The sequence below is a fragment of the Diabrotica undecimpunctata genome, chromosome 10 (genome assembly GCF_040954645.1).
Source record: "Diabrotica undecimpunctata isolate CICGRU chromosome 10, icDiaUnde3, whole genome shotgun sequence".
NCBI lineage: Eukaryota > Metazoa > Arthropoda > Insecta > Coleoptera > Chrysomelidae > Diabrotica > Diabrotica undecimpunctata.
This window is the reverse complement of record NC_092812.1, coordinates 72,330,076-72,350,770: the sequence shown is the minus strand read 5'-3', so window position 1 is coordinate 72,350,770 and position 20,695 is coordinate 72,330,076. Positions and strand designations below refer to the sequence as shown.

The window sequence follows — 20,695 nt, the reverse complement described above, 5'->3', positions numbered from 1 at the left end:
TTCCTCTTGTACCATTCATTCCATTTAGACGATGGTGTAACATCTCGGGATTGGCGAGCGCAGTAGTTGCAAGACAAATCTAACCGTACGATAAGTCAGATCTGATGTGGCTGTCTTTTGATTTTCCGATTTGGCCCTGTTACACCCAGAACTTTTGTATTAAGGCTAAAATTCTCATACCTTTGGTAAGTTCTGCCGAAGCTGCCTCATTGTGCTGAAGGTTTGCCTGTTAAACCCTGATTGGGGTCATTAAGATCTATTTCGGGCAGAGACAGCTAGATTTCGCAGCAGGGTTTGCTTTTCTGCTCGTTAACTATATATTTTTATTTTTGGACTCAGAAGAGTCAGTCATTTCTGAGTCCTGCTCTGGGCTATTTCTTTTTATCTTCCGAATTCCGACGAGGTGCTGTCAAATAAGGTAGTGCGGCCACATTGTACCAAGGCTGTAATCCCCCAAAGTTTGTCAGCTCTCTGAGGCATCTCTTAGGCAACACTTTTCCCCCTTTACCATGCTTTCCATCCAGACGATGGTGTTACATCGCAGGATTGGCGAGCGCAGTAATTGCAGGACAAATCTAACCGTACTGTAAGTCAGTCAAATTAAGGATGGTGTAGGTGTGTTGTGTCTGTGTGTTTGTGTTATATTCAATCAACAAAAGTTAATGACAAGTGCTGCCCCTATGCCATGTTATCAGTTGATCTGCGGGTTTTATTTGGTTATTCCTCATTCACTTACGTCCTATTATCCTACATATCTATACGACGACCCTATAAGCCAATAGGAAGCGCCGTGTTAGAGATGAGAAGTTGCTTACCCTGTCCATCTTGCGCATAGTCCTACGCAGTATAGAGCTCCCCCGCCCGGTTTCAGACCGTGATGGTCTTCAAAGTCATAGCAGGCCACCTTGCTATTCGAGCCTAACGGTATACGATTGAGATAATGTTATGCTTTAAACGAGATAGTGCTATGTTTTAAACGCATATGACTATAGGTTTACCTAAAGATTTCATTAGTAAATGGTTTTATACATACATCCAACATCTCTATTTTTCCGGACCCGAGAGTCGCATTTCAATGGAAGCCATGTGCTTCAACGTAATGTAGTAGAATGTTTTACTAAAGTAAAAGTTCATGGAGAATGGGGGTAGGAAACGACACATTTTATTGTTGGAACATGTAGGCCAATACACGGGCAACGATTTTTAGGATTTCCAAAGACCTTCGTAGATTTGCTAACCAAACCTTACCAAACTTACTTTATATTTATTAACAAATTACATTAGTTTATTAGTGCTTTTTTATTATCTGCATGATTGTTATATATTGTTTGGTAAATGAGATTCTGTACTAAAAAAAATATTGTAGAAAAAACTCCCCCTCCTCCAGCTCCTGCACCACATCGTTTACTGCAGGGAGAAAAGACGAGTGATGTCGAAGCAGCTTTAAAAGATATTAGATTAACTTTACAAAGAACTAAGACGTTGCCGTTACAACGTCATCCGGAAGAAGATTGCGAAGAAAACGCAGCTAGTCCAATATGGGTCCCAAGGTATTATTGAGAAACACAGAATGTTTTTTATTTTATATTTATAACAGTCATTTCAGGCAACGGGGGCTTTCAACTACGAGCGGGGATTCGGAGCGCAAAGTAAATAGCGGGGGAGAAGAAGGTAAGATTACGTTTCTGGTAGAAAGTACCTAGATATTTGTTTACAAGGAACACTTTATAAAAGAACGCACTTTTTTTGAATAGTGAAGTTATTACAGTTAAATTAGGATAGCAGTAAAAATTAGATAATTGTTTTTAATGATTTTTATCGCCTGACTCAGTAAACTTCGCCTGTAACGAAATAAACCCGATATCTATTCAAAATGTAGTTAAATTATTACATGAACTTACTTAATTCGTAAGCCTTGTTTACGGCTTGAGAATGCCGGCATTACTTGTTTTTCGACGGAAGAAGGGTAGATAGTAATAAAACACAGTAATTGTAGACAACTATAATTCAGCAAAAAGGAGTTTATTTCTCGAGTCTATAAAAGGAGCCCTCCAGGGCATAAAGCCCTATGGTAGAAGTTGCCTGGCCAGATGGTGGGCACGCTGTGCTCTGAGACTGAACAGAGCGGTTGACTGGAGTAATTATTAATATTGTCGAGAGGTGGGGCGATGAGCGCCGAAATGCGTCTTAGGTCGAATCTAATAGCATACGGTGACACCATGTCCTATTTCTTTCAAGTCTCTTTCTTTTTATAAACATATCGATGGCTATTAGGTCGAATAATAGAACCATACAGTTATACATTGACACATACTAACCGTTTATCTACAGTCATCTACAATCAAAATAATTTATGCATTCACCTAGATTCTTCCTTAAATTAACATAATACATCTACTAATAATCTTATATGACATAAATGTCACTTTCTTCCCTATATCCATCTTGAAACGGACAAAATAGTAAAAATTCTGCGAACATCTGTTTTCCAAAGATACACCACCGCCTTTAATTTCGTGAGGTTTTTGTGTTGTTTTTTTCTTATTACCACGTATATCGGTACGAGTAGTTCATTAAAATCAAAAAAATAATAAGATACGTCAATCTTTTCCCCCGTAACACTACCTAAAACTAATAATTCATACTGCGAAAACAATTTAGAGGCTCTCCAAAAATCCATTTATATCAACAAAAAATTCTTGAACATATTAAGGAGTCATTAGGAAAGTATAAATGCACGCAACTTAGTTGTTATGTTAATTTGGAAACTTCTCCATTTCCCACCAATCGAAGACTCATTGCGTTTATAAACGATGAGATTGACTATCTCTTTTTCTTAGTTCAGGCGAGACACGTTAGTCTCTGGTACTTGGTCATAAGACCTTATAAGCGGTTGTAAAGATTGGCTTTAAAGTATTAAAACTCGGAAGACGATAGTAAAAACATTGTTTTATTTATTTCAGAAGAAAATGATACTGATTTGGAGACGGATCGACTGCTAGGGCAGCAAAGAACTGATGACCAGGGTTTTTACGATGATAAGGTAATGTATACTTGCTTCTCAGTTAATAGTTAACAATTTTTGGTTTTTGGTGTTTTTAATAAACAGTGATATAAATTAATTGGACTTAAATTATTTGTGATACATTTTTGTTAATTTCATAACATAAGAGTTTTGATTTATTGTCAAATTCTTAAATCAGGTATATAAATTCTTAAATCAGGTATAGCTGTTATGAATACTTAGTGTTAATTGACATATCTAACTGACAGAGGTTTAATGCCAGATCCCTATTTTTTCGGATGAAAATACCTATTTTAATCAAATAGAAGATCAGACTGACTAGCAAAGTTCTAGGCAAAAGGCTCTATCAAGGGTTTAGTAAATCAAACTAAGGAAATCGTCGGTTTCCTTATATCAAATTAGTTTCCTAATCATCTATAATATAAATATAGAGGAAGCTAGAGAAACGCTAATAATGAAGCATTAATTTTTTTTATACAGAATTTTTGTGTTTATTTTTTAAAATATTTAGATAAATCAAAACAAACAATAGTTTTTAATTTTGAAGTATAAAATTAATTATAAATTTAAATTGTGATTTTAAATCGTGACATACGAGGGGTGATCAAAAAACTTCCAGGATTTATGTCTCCAGATTTAGCCGTACGGCTCACACTCCTTTTAAGGGGAAAATTCTCTCATCACAGATACCTACGGTATCAAAAGGATTGAGCTCTGCTGGGACTCTTTCCGTGTTATCGAGCCCTAGGTGACTTGATACGTCGGTGTATCTCCTAAAGGTTTTCGTACGCATCTGGACGTCGAGAGTAGCTTTCTACATGGTCTTATAGAGATGTTCATTTAGACTCAGCTTTTTGATGTTTTCTAGGAGGTTCTTGGGAATGACTCCAGTAGTAGAAAGAATATTAGGTATCGTCTGGGTACTTTCCATTCTCCATTGTCTCCTTATTTGTATTTCAAGATCTCTGTACTTGGCGATCTTTTCGTTGTATTTAGCACGCAGATTATTGTTGTTAGGTATCGCCACAGTGTTGTTTGTCTCGGTAGTTTATTAACTAGTACGAGATCTGGTCTATTATGTGCTACTGTTTGATCTGTGAGCACAGTGCGGTCCCAGTATAGCTTCTAGTTGTCATTCTCAAGCATACTCTCAGGAACGTATTGATAATATGGGAGATGGTTTGTTTGGAAGTCCCAACTTGAAAGCTATCTCTTGATGAAAGATCTTCCCTACTGAGTCATGTCTTTCCTTATATTCAATTGCAGCAAACGCCTGGCAATCCCCCTGCAAGATATTGGATGGTTTCTTGGGCTTGACATCCATATCGGCATTTGTCGTTTTGGACCTGAGGGTTTTTGACGATATATTTCAGGTAATTTTTGGTTGGTATAACCTGAATGGTATGATCCTGAATGGCAAGTAATGAACCTTCTGTTTCAGGGAACATATTTCCTGATGTCAACCAATAGTTCGACGCTGTGTTGTCCACATAGTCTTGACTGACTTCATTGGGATGTCGCCCGTGCAGAGGTTTACTCATCCAGGCGCATTTTTTCGTTCTTAGCTAGATGGATTATGCGCATTTCTGGTTGCCTCAGTTTGATCGGTGTTTTGTCATCTACTGCGCGAATAGCGCGATATAGAGTAGATGTTTCAGCCTGCATCTGAAAATAAGTTCTTAAATTACCCTCGTATGAAGGGTAAAACAGCTGAAGTTAATTCGATTTTCATTTGTTTATGGTATTTTCCGTGCTTGCTTTACTCCTATATATTTGTACATGTCATTTTCACCCATAGCCTCGATGTTTTGGCCATTTTGCATATCGAATCCTTCGGGCTGAACCTTTCCTCTGACTATATTCAAAACACGGCACTTGTCTAGCCCGAAGTGCATACTAATATCATTAGAGAATGTTTCTATAGTTTTTAGCATCTGATCTAAGTGGTTTCGGGTGAAAACTATTAGTTTCAAATCATCCATATACAACAGATGATTAAGCTTCGCCACTACAGTATTGTTGGTTTTAATGTCGTTCCAGTACCCCAACCCTTTAATTTTAAATAGGGAATATACCATATGTGGCAAGTTGTTAGACAGATATTTCGCTGGAGAATTCAGACATCAATATTTTTTTCGATATTAACTGTATTCTTGAGAAAAAGTATCAGGCTATTGAAAGTATTACATCTCTTAAAAACTAAACGTAACACCTATGTTTTCCTTGTGTCAATTTCTGGTCGTGTCAAAAACTACATTAAAATGAAATTTGCAACATTAATAGGAAACTTTATTAAGTGTAACATCAATAAAATGAATTAAATTTTAAATTAATAAATTCATAATTCCAAACAGTTTACTCATCAGCTATAACTATTTACTTAAATGTTCAAAATGATATCCACCCACGTCCATATAATTATAAAGTCGCTGTTCGAAATTATGAAGAACATTTTGGAGCCTTTGTCCATAGAGGACTCATCCTCGGGTGTATTGTAAGAACAACTTGAGGATTAGAGAGCCCGCCAAAACTTGGTTTAAACGGTGATTTTCCTAAGCCCAGGAACCCTATCTCAAGAATAATGAAGGAAGTCAACAGGTAAATTCTAACCTTCAATGCTCCATAAGGCGTGCGATTGGAAAGGGGAGTCAAAAAACTCATAAATAAGTGGTCAAGACAACTTTGCCAGAAAAGTCTAGGCCCCCTCATCGACCCCAAGTAAGATATAAACTTTAAGATCGATTAGGGGCCCTTAGACTGGAACTCGAAACGTCCTCAAGTGCCTTGCCCCCTAGAGGACATCCAATCTTTAGATTCATACTTATCCTCCCCATCTATTTTTGCTGACCTCTGTAGGCAAAACATTCCCTGAAGGGTGGAAGTCCTCGCAAACGAAGAGTACCACAATCAGTAACACAAAGGGAGAAAATAGTTTTCTCAAGCCAATCAAGTTGTAAAAAATAAACCTTTTTTCGTCAAAAGCATATAGACGGGTTTGACAGGTGAAATGTTTAGTATGAGATATTACAAAAAGACTCTCATCTAAGACGTCAAACTCATTATTTTGTCCATAACTTAAAAACGTGTCTAATTAGAGATTTGACGTGTACAGTCAACTTTTTCAGAAAAAGAAATACACAAACTGAGATAATGCTAAATTAAAATCGGTTAATAAACAAAAAAGTTATTGCAAAATGAACAACAAAGTCGTTGTTTTTAAATTTAATTTAATCTAATTGCTACGGAGTTATTGTAAATGTTTATACATTGAAAAAGTTCAATTTATTATTAAATCATTTTGTGTACATAAATGTAATTTTTTTAAACATTTTTTCGTAGGTTATTAGTATACGTCTTAACGAAGAAAATAAGGCCCAGATGATTGAGATCCGTTCAGTCAAATAATCTGGACCAGCCTTAGAAATTAGCTCATTTTTCAAAAAATCTTATAAACAAATTAAATTTCACCAAAACTATTCAACCGATCTGTTCCATCTTTTGCACACAGTTCAAACAGGGTAAAACTCTCAACTTCAGGTTCATTAAAAAAATTTTAATAAATGATAAGAAAGTTATTAACAATTCAAAAACAGCGATTTTGTTGTTCATTTTAAAATAACCTTTTTTGTTTATTAACCGATTTTAATTTAGCATATCTTATTTTGTGTATCTTTTTTTTTCTGGAAAAGTTGTTTGTTGACGTTTATAAGTTATGAGCCAAATAATTAGTTTGACGTTTTGATTGTTTATTTAAAAATTGTTTCACTAAAAAATTGATGCCATACAGGCAATTCCTAGATGAGAGTCTTTTTGTATTATCTCATATTACACATTTCAACTGTGAAACCCGTCTGTACACTTGTGTCGAGTAAAAAACTCTGAAAGACCAAAAGCTCTGAAAAGAACCGTCTTCTTTATGGTATATCCGAACTGCGCTACGTGGCGACATTGCCACGCAAGTCAAAAAGTCCTGGAACTTATTGATCAGTCTCGTATTGTTGCAGTATCAGTTTGACGATATAAACTTGTCAATAAAAATGTCAAGTAATAAATGTCATTATGTGAAATTAGCTCGGTTCTTATCTACAGAGTTTAAATTTCATTGCTTACCCCTTATATATTTTCTCTCTTGGGTTAATTATTAAATATATATATATAGCAAAAATGTTTCATAAAGTCTAACTAAAAATTGTAGATAAACTAAAATGTCAATTTAAAAATAAAAGATTAAAAAGTAGAACAATGATAAAATGAGCATGCTTCTTAACCTTTTTATTTGTATTATCAGGGTTGGAGAAAACCTAAAAGTCGGACTATAATGCCTTCGTTAAATCTAGCAAATCCTAAAATTTTAAATAGTATGGATGAAGGTACCCTTCCTTTAGTCCCTTCTGAAACACAACTTTCTGATCCTTCTTCCCCGTCAGCTGTATCAGAAAAAAGCCAATCGCCTCAAATCCAAAAAGGACCCATATCATCAAATAGAATTAAAAAGGTGTGAGACTGCGCATGACTATCAGACTTAGAATAGCGAGGCTTTGATCTTTATTAACACTCCTCAATTTTATCTTTTTTTAATAGCCTCAAAATATTTTGTAGTTAACATGTAGTTACAAAGAGTTGCATGCAGAATGCCAATACTAATACCGTTTATATTTTACTAGTTTGGGTATGAGGTTTTGTAGTTATTTTTTGAGTTTAGGTTAAACACACGTGCTTGGCCATTATTGGAACATGCTTGAACAATATGACAAGACAAGGCTATGACATTAAAATTGATAAAACCTAAATTTTAATGTGGAAGTACCTTTTAGAAACCTTGTGAAGGGAAATAAATCATTTTTGTGTATTGTAATCCGTTTACGGAAAAGTGTACTCTTATTGAGAGTTATAGAAGATACCAATCTTCAATACTGTTATATTTTTATTAATCTAATTTATTTTCTTTATTTATTATTAAAATGTTCTAACACTTAGTTTATTTAATCTTTATTTCCACTTATTCTAATTTATTACAGTCTTCTACACTTATTCTAATTCACTAAAAACACAATAATTTATATTAATTTATTTTACAACTTATTCGATACAACAATTTATTTTCGACTAACTGTTCTCAGCAAAGTTCCCTCTTTAAATATAAATATAAAATGCCGTTAGTTCTGGAATTCCCTCGGAGCAGACATGAATTGGCTCTAACATGGGGGAAGACCGGTCGCAGCGGTGTTGACCTGAATTGTCTCGAATGAACGGGAATCCAGACTGGTTTTTATAGCGGCTCGGAGAAAATACTAGAATAGAAAAGAATTATAAATAATATATTTACAGTTTTGTTCGCCATAATATTTATCGTAACAATACTTTCACAAATGCTGAAAATGTAACAGAAAAAACAATGAGTAACCACTAATTTGAAATTTGTATTATATATACTTACTATCCAAAACCTAAAAAGAAAACAAAATTATCAAAAATCAAAAATAATATTTAATAAACAATTTAAATTTTTTATTTTATTTAAGGGCGTCGGTACAGAGCAGTAATATTTTTGTATTTACGCTTCGTGTTACAGGAAGTAATTCATCACTCCGCTTGTAACCATATCATGTGTATATGGCTCATGAATCTTACTTCAAACTATACTAGTTTAGGATACCTTTTGTCGTGTATTCAACGTATTCAGTAGTGAAGTCTATCAAATTTGTTTTAGAATATTACACATCTGTGAAAATAAGCATGTTTGAATGACTAAATAGATCCTAGAACATTGCTTTATGCAATGAACACTATTTTATGTTCTTAGACTTTTGTTTTGGATGCCAAGATCATGAGATATTTATTCAGTCACTATAGTCGCTATCCTCAGCAGGTTCCAGATCTGTGTCAGCAAAGGTACCCACAGGCTATTCACATGGAGGAGTCTTATCTTCTCTCTTGTAAAGTTTGTTCATAGACAGGTTAATAGCTAAACTCAGCAATCACAGACATCATGTTCTGGACTGTTTAATTTTTTTTATGATTCATTCCATATTCTGTGTCCGACGAATAGTTTTTTCACTTGTTTTGAGTATTACTTTATTATTTAATTCATCTTCTCTTCTTCTTCTTCTTCTTTTTCTTCTTTCTTTTTATATAGGCATGCCTCTGTCTGTTTTTCAATGTGCCTCCAGTAAGTTGTTCCATCGTTTTCGTGGTCTTTTTACTGATCATCTTCGTATTGTGGAACCGTCTCTTGCCGTCTTTACTACTCTATTTGTTGTCATTCGGCTTATATGATCGTTCCATTCTACTCTTCTATTTCTTACCCAGTTCTTGATGTTCTCCACCTTGCATATACTTCGTATATCTGCACTTCTAGCTCTGTCCCATAGTGTCTTACCATAAGTTTTCATCTCTACTGTTTCTAACATCATTTTTGTCTTTTCTGTGTCAGGTCTTGTTTCTGCCTTGTTTCTGTCTTATTGGTCTGATGACTGTTTTGTAAATTCTGCCTTTCGTTTCTCTCCCGATATTTTTATTTCTCCATATTTAATTCATAGACATTATAAATAGTGCAGATTTAATTCATAGACATTATAAATAATGCAGACTCTAACCCTCCAATCCCTCCTCAGATGCGCCTAACTCAAACCTTATCTGTTGATGGTCCGACATGGAGGCTTCATTCGAGACAGTTCGAGTTATATCAAGAATTTCTTTACTAATTGCGTTTGTAAAGGTGGGTTAGTTACCTCTGTTTGCAATATCTAAGTTGTTAGCAGATATATAGTCCAGGACGTACTCACTCACCCCTCTTATTGATTCCTGTGTTACCCCATACTGTGTGGTGTGCATTTGTATCACAGCCAAGAATTAATCGTGTATTCTTCTCTTGAACCATCCCATGAGTCTTGGTACTTCCTCTGAGTTTCCAGAGTCACCCGGGAAATAGGCTGAGCAAATAATAATTTGCCTCTTGCCTACTTCTGCTGGCATTTCCACTATTGCGACCAAATCTGCCGTTTCCATAAAGGTAAGATGGCGAATGGACATTGACTCCGAAACCAATAATTCTGCAACACACACACTCATACACACACAAATATACCGTGGTAAATTCTGTGAGAGCAGTAGCGCTGCTCTTGGATTGTCAGTATTGGTACTATAGAGTAGCTAGCCTACCTGATTTTATGTTGAGTCCTTGTATTCGTTCTCCGTTAATACAAGACTCTTGGAGGAGACCAGTGGCTAGGTTGTCTTCAGTAAACCTTCTTCTAAGCACACTGGTAGCTACTTTTAAATGTTGAAGGTTTATAGGTTTTAAACAATTCAGCCTTTGGATAATTTAAGTAAGTTGGCTTGGGGATTTTTAAATTCCCTTTGCCTTTTTTGTCTGGTTTCCCAGATTTTTTAGGACACTAGCTGATTCCTTAGAGTCAGGCTTTTGCTTACCTGTCCTCCTGGATTCATCCTGACCAATTTTTGCTTATACGGGGCCTTACACATCGTAACGGGATTTTGAGACCCGCTTGTTGTGAATTAAGTTCTGCCACTCTTGATGAGTAAATACTTCAGTGTGAGGGATTTCTGCTCCCTCTTCAAGTCTCAGTGTGGCACCCTCACATGACTGTATCTCTCCAATGTGTGTCTTTAGACACTGCAAGGTGGGTTTTTCGGCGCACATCAGAGCTAGCCTGCCAGGTCTGTTTTAAGCTCTCAAAATGTTAGGCTTTTTTGCTCTTTTCTTTTTGGTGCTTTAGAATCTTATCTAGGATCATATCCCTAATGGCCTCAATTTTTCCGTTGTAAGGTGATGATGTGGAAATTTCGAGGGTAGCATTCCTACTTAACACCTTCAGCCATTTGAAGTGTCGCCTTTATCTGCACCACTCCTTGATTTTTTGCCTGTCGGCCTTCGGGAGTGTTCTATTCGGAACGAATCCTTTTGGAACCTTTAGGTGGCTTAAGTTTTTTCAGGCTTGTTTTCGGGTTGTAGATGAGGGTCGATAACCTCAATTTTAGTTTCCGAACTAAATGCCACTTGAAGCCGACCCCCGCATGCTACAGGAAGGCTAGGTTCACCAGGTGCCCTAGAGTTTGCATAATAGTAGTTAGATACCTCCTAACTATTCATTCTTCGGCTTATGGTGTTCCACCTTGAAATTGAGAGGATTTTTATTGTGGTTCCCTTCCACTTGGCCGGCCGGTTAAGGCAAGCCTCCACATCTATGTTCGTCTTATGACGTAATAGACACGGTTTATTCCAGCGGTTTATACGCTAGGTTTCCGCAGATAGCTGTCTCCCTCCTCAACAAAACATCAATCTGGACACTAATACAGTTTTGAGATTCCATTGCAGGAGACAAGCATTCCCAGGGAAGCAGAGATTCCCAGGTCTTACAGAGATCTAAGTGATGACAGGAACTGCTCTAGCGAGATCCTTTCACATCCGTGCATATTTCCCATTCACCAGGCCTAGCCGGTTTATAGGGGGTACCTTCATTCAACGGAGAGCTCCTTATTAGGGAGATCAAATTCATTCACACACACAAACACACACACACACACACACACACATACATATTTGTTCCATTTCCTGCCCCAGACTACGCCCTATCTGAATAGTCAGCTTAAGCCCCCGAACCTACGTCAAGGTCTTGCAGCCACTATCGGGTGATGCGAAACTATAAAAACTATAAATTTAGTATTTATTTAATTTATTCATCAACATCAGCTTAAACCCAAACAAAATTAGTATGATTGAATAGATATGTTTAATACATTTCAAACGAGATATCACTTGCCATAAGATCTCATTTAAAATGATCGGTCACAAGGGCTCTGTAACGTCATCTATAACTATTACGTCGCATATTATGACTAGTTGAGAAGCCTACGTCCGTTTATTTCCTCCCTCCAAATTTCACTATCTATTATAAGTATAACCGTTCAAAAGATACGAGGGGGAAGGGAGTTTTGGCTAACACTGTATAATATATAATATGTATATATATATATATATATATATATATACTCAGGGATTCTACAGTGTTCACTGCCTTCCTTCGCTCAACCGTTTCCATCTCTCTCTGTTATCCCATTCTCCATCGTTTAGGCCTCTCTTACTCATGACGTCGTCTAATTCGTTCCTCCAGATCTTCGAGATCGTCCTCTTTTCCTCCTTCCTATGGGGCTCCATTCGGTTATTCTCTTTATCCATCTGCTGTCGCTAGTTCTTCTTACATGTCCATACCACTTTAGTCATTTTTGTTCTATATTTATGTTAGTATGTCTGTTTCGACATTTATTGATGTTCTTTGCTTCCTTTCGTCATTACTTCTCTTATCCATTCTTGTTACTCTGCAATATCTTCGCAGGCATTCCATCTCTGTTGCTACTATCTTACTGCTGTTTTTCTTGTTTAATATCCAATTTTCAGCCCCATGTCATAATACTTCGCAATAATGTTTTATAAATCTGTGTTTTTGTCTTCATATTTAGGTGTCTAAATGTAGGTATGCAGATGATGTTGATCTAGTTGCCCGCACAACACGCAAGCTAGAAGAAATGTATACCACCTTGTCAAACGCCTCAAAAAATATGGGCCTGCAAGTAAATGAAAATAAAACTAAGATAATGGCATCAACACCCAACAATAGAGCCAGAAACATCGGCCACCAATTCACGGTTGATAATTCTACCTTTGAAGTGGTGGACAAATTCACATACTTAGGCTCCCTGATCACCAAGGAGAACGTCATGACGGAAGAAATCAAGCGAAGAATAATCCTAGCAAACAAATGCTATTTTGGACTGAGTAGACATATGAGAAGCAGAAACTTAAGCCAAAAAACAAAAATATCCATATACAAAACCCTTATACAACCAGTGTTGACATATGGGTCGGAGACATGGACCATTTCCAAGGCAGATGAAAATCTCCTGCTTATATTTGAACGAAGGATCCTGAGAAGAATATTTGGTGGCATCTGTGAAAATGGTGTTTGGAGAAGGAGGTACAACTACGAGATATATCACAGATATAAACATTTAGGGAGTAAATAAAATTTAGGGGTCTGTGGGTTCACAATATTGAGGTATTTCTGTTCTATTGAATTTAGTATTGATTTAGTTGATTTTGAATTCCATAACGCCAGTTTAATTTGTTTTTGGTACTTTTCCATTGAATCGTTGTTTATTGTTATCCAAACTACCAAAAACGAATTAAACTGACGTTAGAAAATTCAAAATTGATACTAAATTCAACAGAACAGAAAAACCGCAATATTATGAACCCACAGCCTCCTACATTACTCTTTTATTAAACTACACAAACCTCACCACCCAATAAGACCTGCAGTTTCTTTTTATACAGCTCCGTCATATAAAATTTAAAAAAACTGTTAGAGATTATTTTAGAACCCACTAAATTTTCACCTAAATTGACCATAAAAACACAAAAGAACTATGACTAATTCTTATCTTATGTTAATTCACTCCATACTCATATTGAATTTACAATAAAAAAAGAACAGAATCAATCCATAAATTTTTTAGATTTAAAAATTATCGGACTTGAAAACAAACATGAGTTCTCCGTATTTCATAAACTTACCCGTACTGATACAACTATACACAATTCATCATCTCATCCTACATAACATAAATTGGCAGCCTACCATAGCATGTTACATAGATTAACAGAAATTCCCATGTCAAAAAATAATTTCGAGATAGAATTGAATACCATTAGGCAAATAGCAGTAAACAATGGGTACAACGAACAAACAATAAAGAAAATTTTAAAACAAAAACTACATACAAAAGCCCTGAAATTAGTATTTGCGCCACCAGAAAAAAACCCAGTACCTTCTGCTCGATTACATATACAAGCAAGATATCAACAAAAATAGCCAAACACATAAAAAAGAAAGGAATAACACCAGCTTTCAAAACAAACGACTTCTTCCTCTTTATATGAAATTCTGCTTGTTCATTGGCGGATTTATACCTCTATGGAATCTTTTGAAGAAAAGAACTCCATCTTTTGCGCGGTTGTCCTATACTTCTTCTGTCGATTGGTGATTTATCTCTTGATATTTTGACGACACGGGTCTCCCCCATTCGGCTTATGAAGTTATTCCATTCTTTTTTTCTATTTAGTATACATTCGTTTATACACTGTACGTTACATTTTCTTCTAATGTCTTCACTTCTCTTTCGATACCTCAGCATATTTCCTGTAATCTTTCTCATTACTCTCATCCCTGCCGTTTCCAGTAACCTTTGTGCTGTGGCTGTCGGGTCTTGTTTCTGAGACATATGTCAGTCTTGGTCTTACACTGGATTTATAAATTCTTAAATTCATCTCAGATTTAATGTGTCTGTTTCGCCGTACAGTGTTATTAAGGCATCCTGCCAGTATATTTGCTTTTTGTACTTGATCTCTCACTTCTTTGTCCAGGTCTCCATAGCTGGATAGTGTAATTCCAAGGTATTTTATTTCCATTACTTGTTCAATACTGATGCCATCAATTTATATTTTACATCTGATTGGTTTTTTGCTGATTACTATTGTTTTAGTTTTCTGAGATGAGATTGTCATATTCAATTCTTTTGCTCTTGTAAATTTGTGGACCAGTCTTTACAGACTATCTTCATCTTGGGCTATCACATAAGGCACATGGGCTTTTTACATAATGACATGTAATATAACTACTTAAAATTATGGTAGTTAATGAGTTATTAAAGTGTGCTAAATTTCAAACGGATCGACCAAATAGTTTATAAGTTATTGAATTTGTTTATCCCGGATAGCGACTATTTAAACAACTGTACTTGCCCAAACAGTCAGTCTAGAGGTATTTTGTAAATCGCAATGGATTCTTTGATGCTTCGTTTTTAAGGTATATTAAAAAACCTCAAGATTTTATTAAGTTTGCTATTAAAAAACAGTTTGAAAAAGGGCTGACTTTTTAGATTATAAACATTTACAATAACTTTGACATTTTTTATGTGGCATACTTATAAGTAGGCTCAATGAAAAACTAGTGAAAAAACACACTTTAAAAAAAAACAGAACCTATGACCAATAGGAAAACATTTTTTTTTTGTTAAAACCATATTTCCATTGTTTATTAACATTACGAGCTGAAACTTAAACGAATTGTAAAAAAAGATATAAATTTTATTATACAACTGATAGATGGTATATACAGTGAAGAAGTAAAAATTTATAACCCGTTCAAGTGATGGTACTCGTAAAATACCGCTCGAAAAAGTGGAGGGAAGAACTGTCCGCTGCAATAAATCTCAGCTGTTTCTTGTGATTGGTCATAAAAGTTCTGTTTTTTTTTTTTGTTAGAAAGTGTACTTTTTCACTAGCTTTTCATTGAGCCTACTTACAACCGTTTGACATAAAAAAAAGTTATTATAAATATTTAGAAGCTAAAAAGTCTTAGAAGCTCTTTTTAAAACTGTTTTTTAATAACAAATTTACTAAAATGCTGTAGGTTATTTTTATAAACCTCATAAATGAAGCCTCAAAGAATCGATTGCGATTTACAAAATACCTCTAGAGTAGCTGTTAAGTTAAGTACAGTTGTTTAAATAGTTTGAAGCTTTAGAAATAAAGAACTTTTTATGATCTACACATTTTATTTAAAACATTTTTGTCTAGAATCTTTATAGAAAATTTTATAGGCAAAAAACTACTGTACATGTTCACGGATTTTTCATCAGCTACCCCTCATAATACCTTTTAGAACCTTCAAATATCTGTATAAGATTTTTTCAGCTTTTTTTCTTCCTTGACTGGGGTATGAGTATTAGGTTTCGTTTCTGGTCACCTTGAATATTTGAGATTAAGAATGCGAGCCATACATTTGTGAACATATAATCATCGTTATGGAGCATATTTGGCTGCATACTTTTAGGAGAAATTAGTTGGTAGTTTATCGATTTTGCTTTTAATTGTATATGGCCGTACCTGTATTGTAAGTTGAGGTATAGTTGTGAATACTTTTACATACTGCATGGCTATTCTGAAGTAAGGAACTTTTTTGCCTTTATACCCATTCTAGTTTCATAAGCAACTAAAAAATAATTATAGACTATTAACTTACAATTAGAAACTTAGCTAATCAATGTGAAATTTTTATTTATATTGAAATGTTTATTTTCAGGATAAAGAAAACAAAAAGAAAGGCAGGAATAAAGAAGGTAAGTCTGTTTTCTTAATAATTATAGTTCTTGTATAAAAACAAAATTTTATTTAATTTGCGAAACATTTTTGGAATTTTATGGTAAGTTGATCGGAATGTGATATACAATGTTTATTTATAAAATCACACTATTTAAACCACTACACTTATTGTACACATCACCCTTTTGTTAAATATATCCAGCTTTTGTGTACATTTGATTAATATTTCGAATTATATTCAGTTATCTTGTGATCTGGTCGTTATATTCGATATATTTCTCATTCAGTATTTATTTTGTATCGACGCGGGAAATAAACTCACAGTGTGATTTATTTACACTTTAATTTGTTTCTGCAATTGCTTTAATAATTGTAAAATACAAACTATCTCTACACAACAAAAATCGGTGTATAAAAGCTTATTCGAACGGTGTTCGGCAGGTTTTTGGGAATTCAATACTGGCCTAGCAAGTGAGTCACTAGATTCGCGATCCCTCTGGGGCTTCTACCGTACAAGTCCGTCCTACGTCACATAATATTCTAGTTTAAAAATATATAACTTAAAAATTTTCTGATATTGCACATTTGTGTGCTCTTAGAAAATCTGTGATTATCGTTCTAAATGACGGGGGTCCGATAAGTACTAGCCTACAACAGAAAAACGAAAATTTTGGAAAAGTGGTGATTTATTTCTTAACATAGTCTCCCTTTAGCTCGATACACGACCCAGCGATGCTCCAACTTCTTTATCATTATCATCATTCTGACCAAGCACGTATTCCCATCATGTCTTCATCGATGTTATCAAGGAACCTTGTCCTGAGTCTTCCTCTTCTTCTCTGGCTAGTGGGTCTATCAAGGAGCGTTTTTCTAGCTGGGTTATTTTGTCCCATCCGCCTTGCATGCCCTATCCACCTCAGACGTTCATCTTAATATATTTTACGATATCTGGTTCCTGGAATATTCTATTTTTTTAGAGTTTTACCTTTGTATTTCTCGATATATTTGCGGATTTAAGAAGGAAATTGAGCCCAAACTAGCATCTTTTGGCCGTAAAAATTCTGCAGTTTATATTTAGGGAGTAGTATTATTTTCAGTGTTAACAAGCGCTCCCAGATATACAAATTCGCTCACTGTTTCGATTCTTCGTTGTCTATAACAAGTAGCCGTAGGATCTGTGGTAGCGTGCTTCTTTTCATTTACTTCGTTTTGTTGGTGTTTATTATCGATTTCTGTATCCATTATTTAAGTCCATTTCTGTAGCTGATTCTTTTAGTGCTACCTACGCCTCTCATACAACGTTTTCCGTTCTCTCAACAATTATTATCAGCATAGGCAAGGATTTGCACTGATCTGTTATATATTTAACCGGTGGTTGTGATTTGTGACATACGTATTACTTTTTCACCGGTACAGAATACCTAACGAACTCCTAAAGTACGGAGGACCAGATCTGACCAAACAACTACTAAAATTAATCCTAAAAATAATAGAATAAAACCGAATTCCTCATGAATGGAAATCAAGCATCTTAATACCTCTCTTCAAAAAGGGAGGCAAATCGGACGACAAGTGCAAGAGAAATCATTAGAATACAACAAACCGGCATAACTATGTTTCGTGGATCTTAAGAAGGCATTTGACCGGGTCAAATTAAGGGACGTTGTCCACTTATTATAAACAAGAGAGATACCTTAGGAATAATCAAAACGATCGAAAATATCTACCAAAACAACACAATAAAGTAAAAGTAGAAGAAGAAGTAACTGACCCTGTTGAAGCTGGCACTGGGATAAGACAGGGAGACTTCCTGAGTCCTCTATTATTCAACCTGATTATGGTTGAAATAATAAAAAAGTAAAAACTAAAAAGGATACCAAATGGGAGAAAAACAACTTAAAATAAACTGCTATGCAGACGACGCAATACTACTCTCACAAACTGAAGATGATTTACAACGTATGCTGCACCAATTCAATATAACCGCCAGAAAATTTAACATGTTAATTTCTCTAAAAAGACAAAATGCATGGTTATAACAGCAAGTTTACTAAGATGTAAATTGGAGCTGGAAGGTCAGATAATAGAACAAGTGATGGAGTTTAAATATCTAGCTACGGAAAGCTCGAAACAGAAGTGGAAGATCAAGCGAACAGACCAAACAGGTTTTAAATAAAACGAGCGGTTCGAATTTATATAAATATATTTATTTATAAGTTTACAGTTCAGTAATATCTTATCAACTAAACTTTTACTCCTAGAAGGTATGCTTATATGCAAAAGTTATTATGTACTAGTATGTTCTGGAATATCCCACCTCTAATTCTCCTATTTGACGGGTCGATCCCTCCCGCGCTCCATACATCGCTGAAAACTTCTAGTCGCTTTCGAGATGCAACCGTTACACGGGCCACGCCGATTGCATGTTCGTAACAATATGCTGCATTTAGAAGCTTAATTCCTCTGTGGTTAGAGCATTCAAAGATCGTTTTTCCTTTTTTCTGTATGGTGCAAAGTATTCCAATATTACAATCACTAAGGAGGGATTTATGTGTCCATATTTTTTATGAGTTGCTTAAGTGCCATTATGGTATCGTGGCCACCTTTTTTATATAGTTCAGCTGAGAGATTCAGCTACTCAATTGCTGTCTTTTTCAAGTTTGGAAACAAAAAGAAGTCGCACGGATCCAAATCTGGAGAATACGGTGGATGTGGCAGACGTTCGTAGCCCAATTTGGCCGTGGTGTGAAAGAGCACTTTTTTCTTCGCCAAATGGGTCCGTTTTTGCTGCAATTTGGTGTTGAATCGATCCATTAATGCGGCATAGTAGAGCCCTGTGACTGTTTTACCCTTTTTCAAGTAGTCGATGTAGATCACACCTTGTGAATCCCAGAAAACGGTGGCCATCACCTTTCTGGTCGATAGGACAGTCTTTGCCTTCTTCGGAGTACGTTCTCATAGTGAAGTTCACTGGTTTGACTGTTCCTTGGTCCTTGTTGTGTACCAGTAGATCCATGTTTCGTCAACGGTCACGAAACGACCCAGAAACTCCTTCTGATTGCGCTTAAACAGCGCCAAACACTGCTCTGAAGTGGTCTCACACAGTTGCGCTTATTGTCCGAAGTGAACAAACGCGGCACCCATTACGCCGACAGCTTTCTCATGTCCAAAATTTCATGCAGGATATGACCCACACCGTATTTTAATATGCCTACAGTCTCAGCTATCTCGCGCGTGGATTTTTGTGACGTTATCCTCCGTGATAGCTGTTTTCGGGGCACCTGGGCCCATCATTCAAAAACCGACGATCGCCATCGAAGGAGTCGCCGTACATAGCATCCAAGCGCTCTTCGATTTCGCTTCGCAATTTCCCTTCCGAAAACAAGAATCGAATTACCGAGCGATATTGCTACACGTTAGTTAATTTCTCTTGCGATAGTGGCGCCATCGGGCGGTTAGGCTAAGTACTTATCGGATCGCTGTCGTATATTTCTCTAGAAGCAATTTTTGAAATAATCGTTACGTTCACTCCATCTTTAAACACAAAAAAATCATTTTGCCTCTTTACTTCTCTAAGTTATTCCCGTAAATGTTCTTTCACAACATTACTGTAAACTTCAGGTGTTTACACTTAATGCTATGTAACGTCTCACGTCGTTTATTGTAGACGGGTGCGAAAGTGTATATATGGAGTGATATCTAGCTATGCAGATGTTTGAGTTTTTGTAAAAAAGCAGGAGGATCACTTAACGATTAAATCTTGATTGTTAGAACAAAAATTGAATTATGACGAGTATGATATACGTAATACACATAAAAATGTCTCTCACAAGGTCTATGAACTATAAAAAATATATATCCAGACTATAATAGAATAACAGATTTTATTTACAACTTATGTGCTCTCCTAAAAGTTATTTTTCCTTGATACTTCTAAGACTTTAAATATATCTTCATCGGTATGTTGGCTCATTCTTCCAGAATAGTATCTGCGACTAACTGAATGGCCTATCACGCAGCTGAACGATTGTGACCGTTTTCCTGGAAGGCATCAGGTAGATATCGTTCACCCGGATATTTATACACACGAAGACGAACACAAAAAATTACACGAAACCTAGAATCATTTGTGAAAAGTACAGTTCTCCAATGCCGAAGTTGCCAATATGATTTCATGCAAATAGCAGTCACGTTTTTTTTTGCTATCCTTCGTTAGACGAGGCTTCCGTACATGCCTTCTGGGTCTGAAATTATATTTTCATAATTTTCTTATTACTGTCTCATCTCTAACAGTGCATATTTTAAAAAATAATTTCCTCAGCTCCTTTATTAGATACAAACATAAAATTTTATAATCGAACATGATTTTTAAATATTATTTTATCTTTGACTTAAACAAAAATGTTTTTTCTTTAGTTCCCATTAACTAACAATAGACGCTAGAGAGTTTTCTAGAGGACGCCTCAGTTAACATTTAAAAAAAAAGG

General features: G+C 35.6%; 1 protein-coding gene across 2 annotated transcripts in view; it reads left to right on the top strand.

The window, feature by feature from the left end:
* The window catches only part of LOC140452420 (uncharacterized), a 164,057-nt gene that overhangs the window by 52,437 nt on the left and 90,925 nt on the right, over positions 1-20,695 (top strand). Inside the window, exons 8-11 of one of the 2 annotated variants that reach the window (XM_072546671.1) lie at positions 1,367-1,550; positions 1,607-1,671; positions 2,964-3,043; positions 16,189-16,225. In XM_072546671.1, the coding sequence (XP_072402772.1) occupies positions 1,367-1,550; positions 1,607-1,671; positions 2,964-3,043; positions 16,189-16,225 (366 nt within the window). Of the gene's footprint in view, positions 1-1,366; positions 1,551-1,597; positions 1,672-2,963; positions 3,044-16,188; positions 16,226-20,695 lie in introns of both variants that reach the window. The other variant, XM_072546672.1, reaches the window with a different exon arrangement.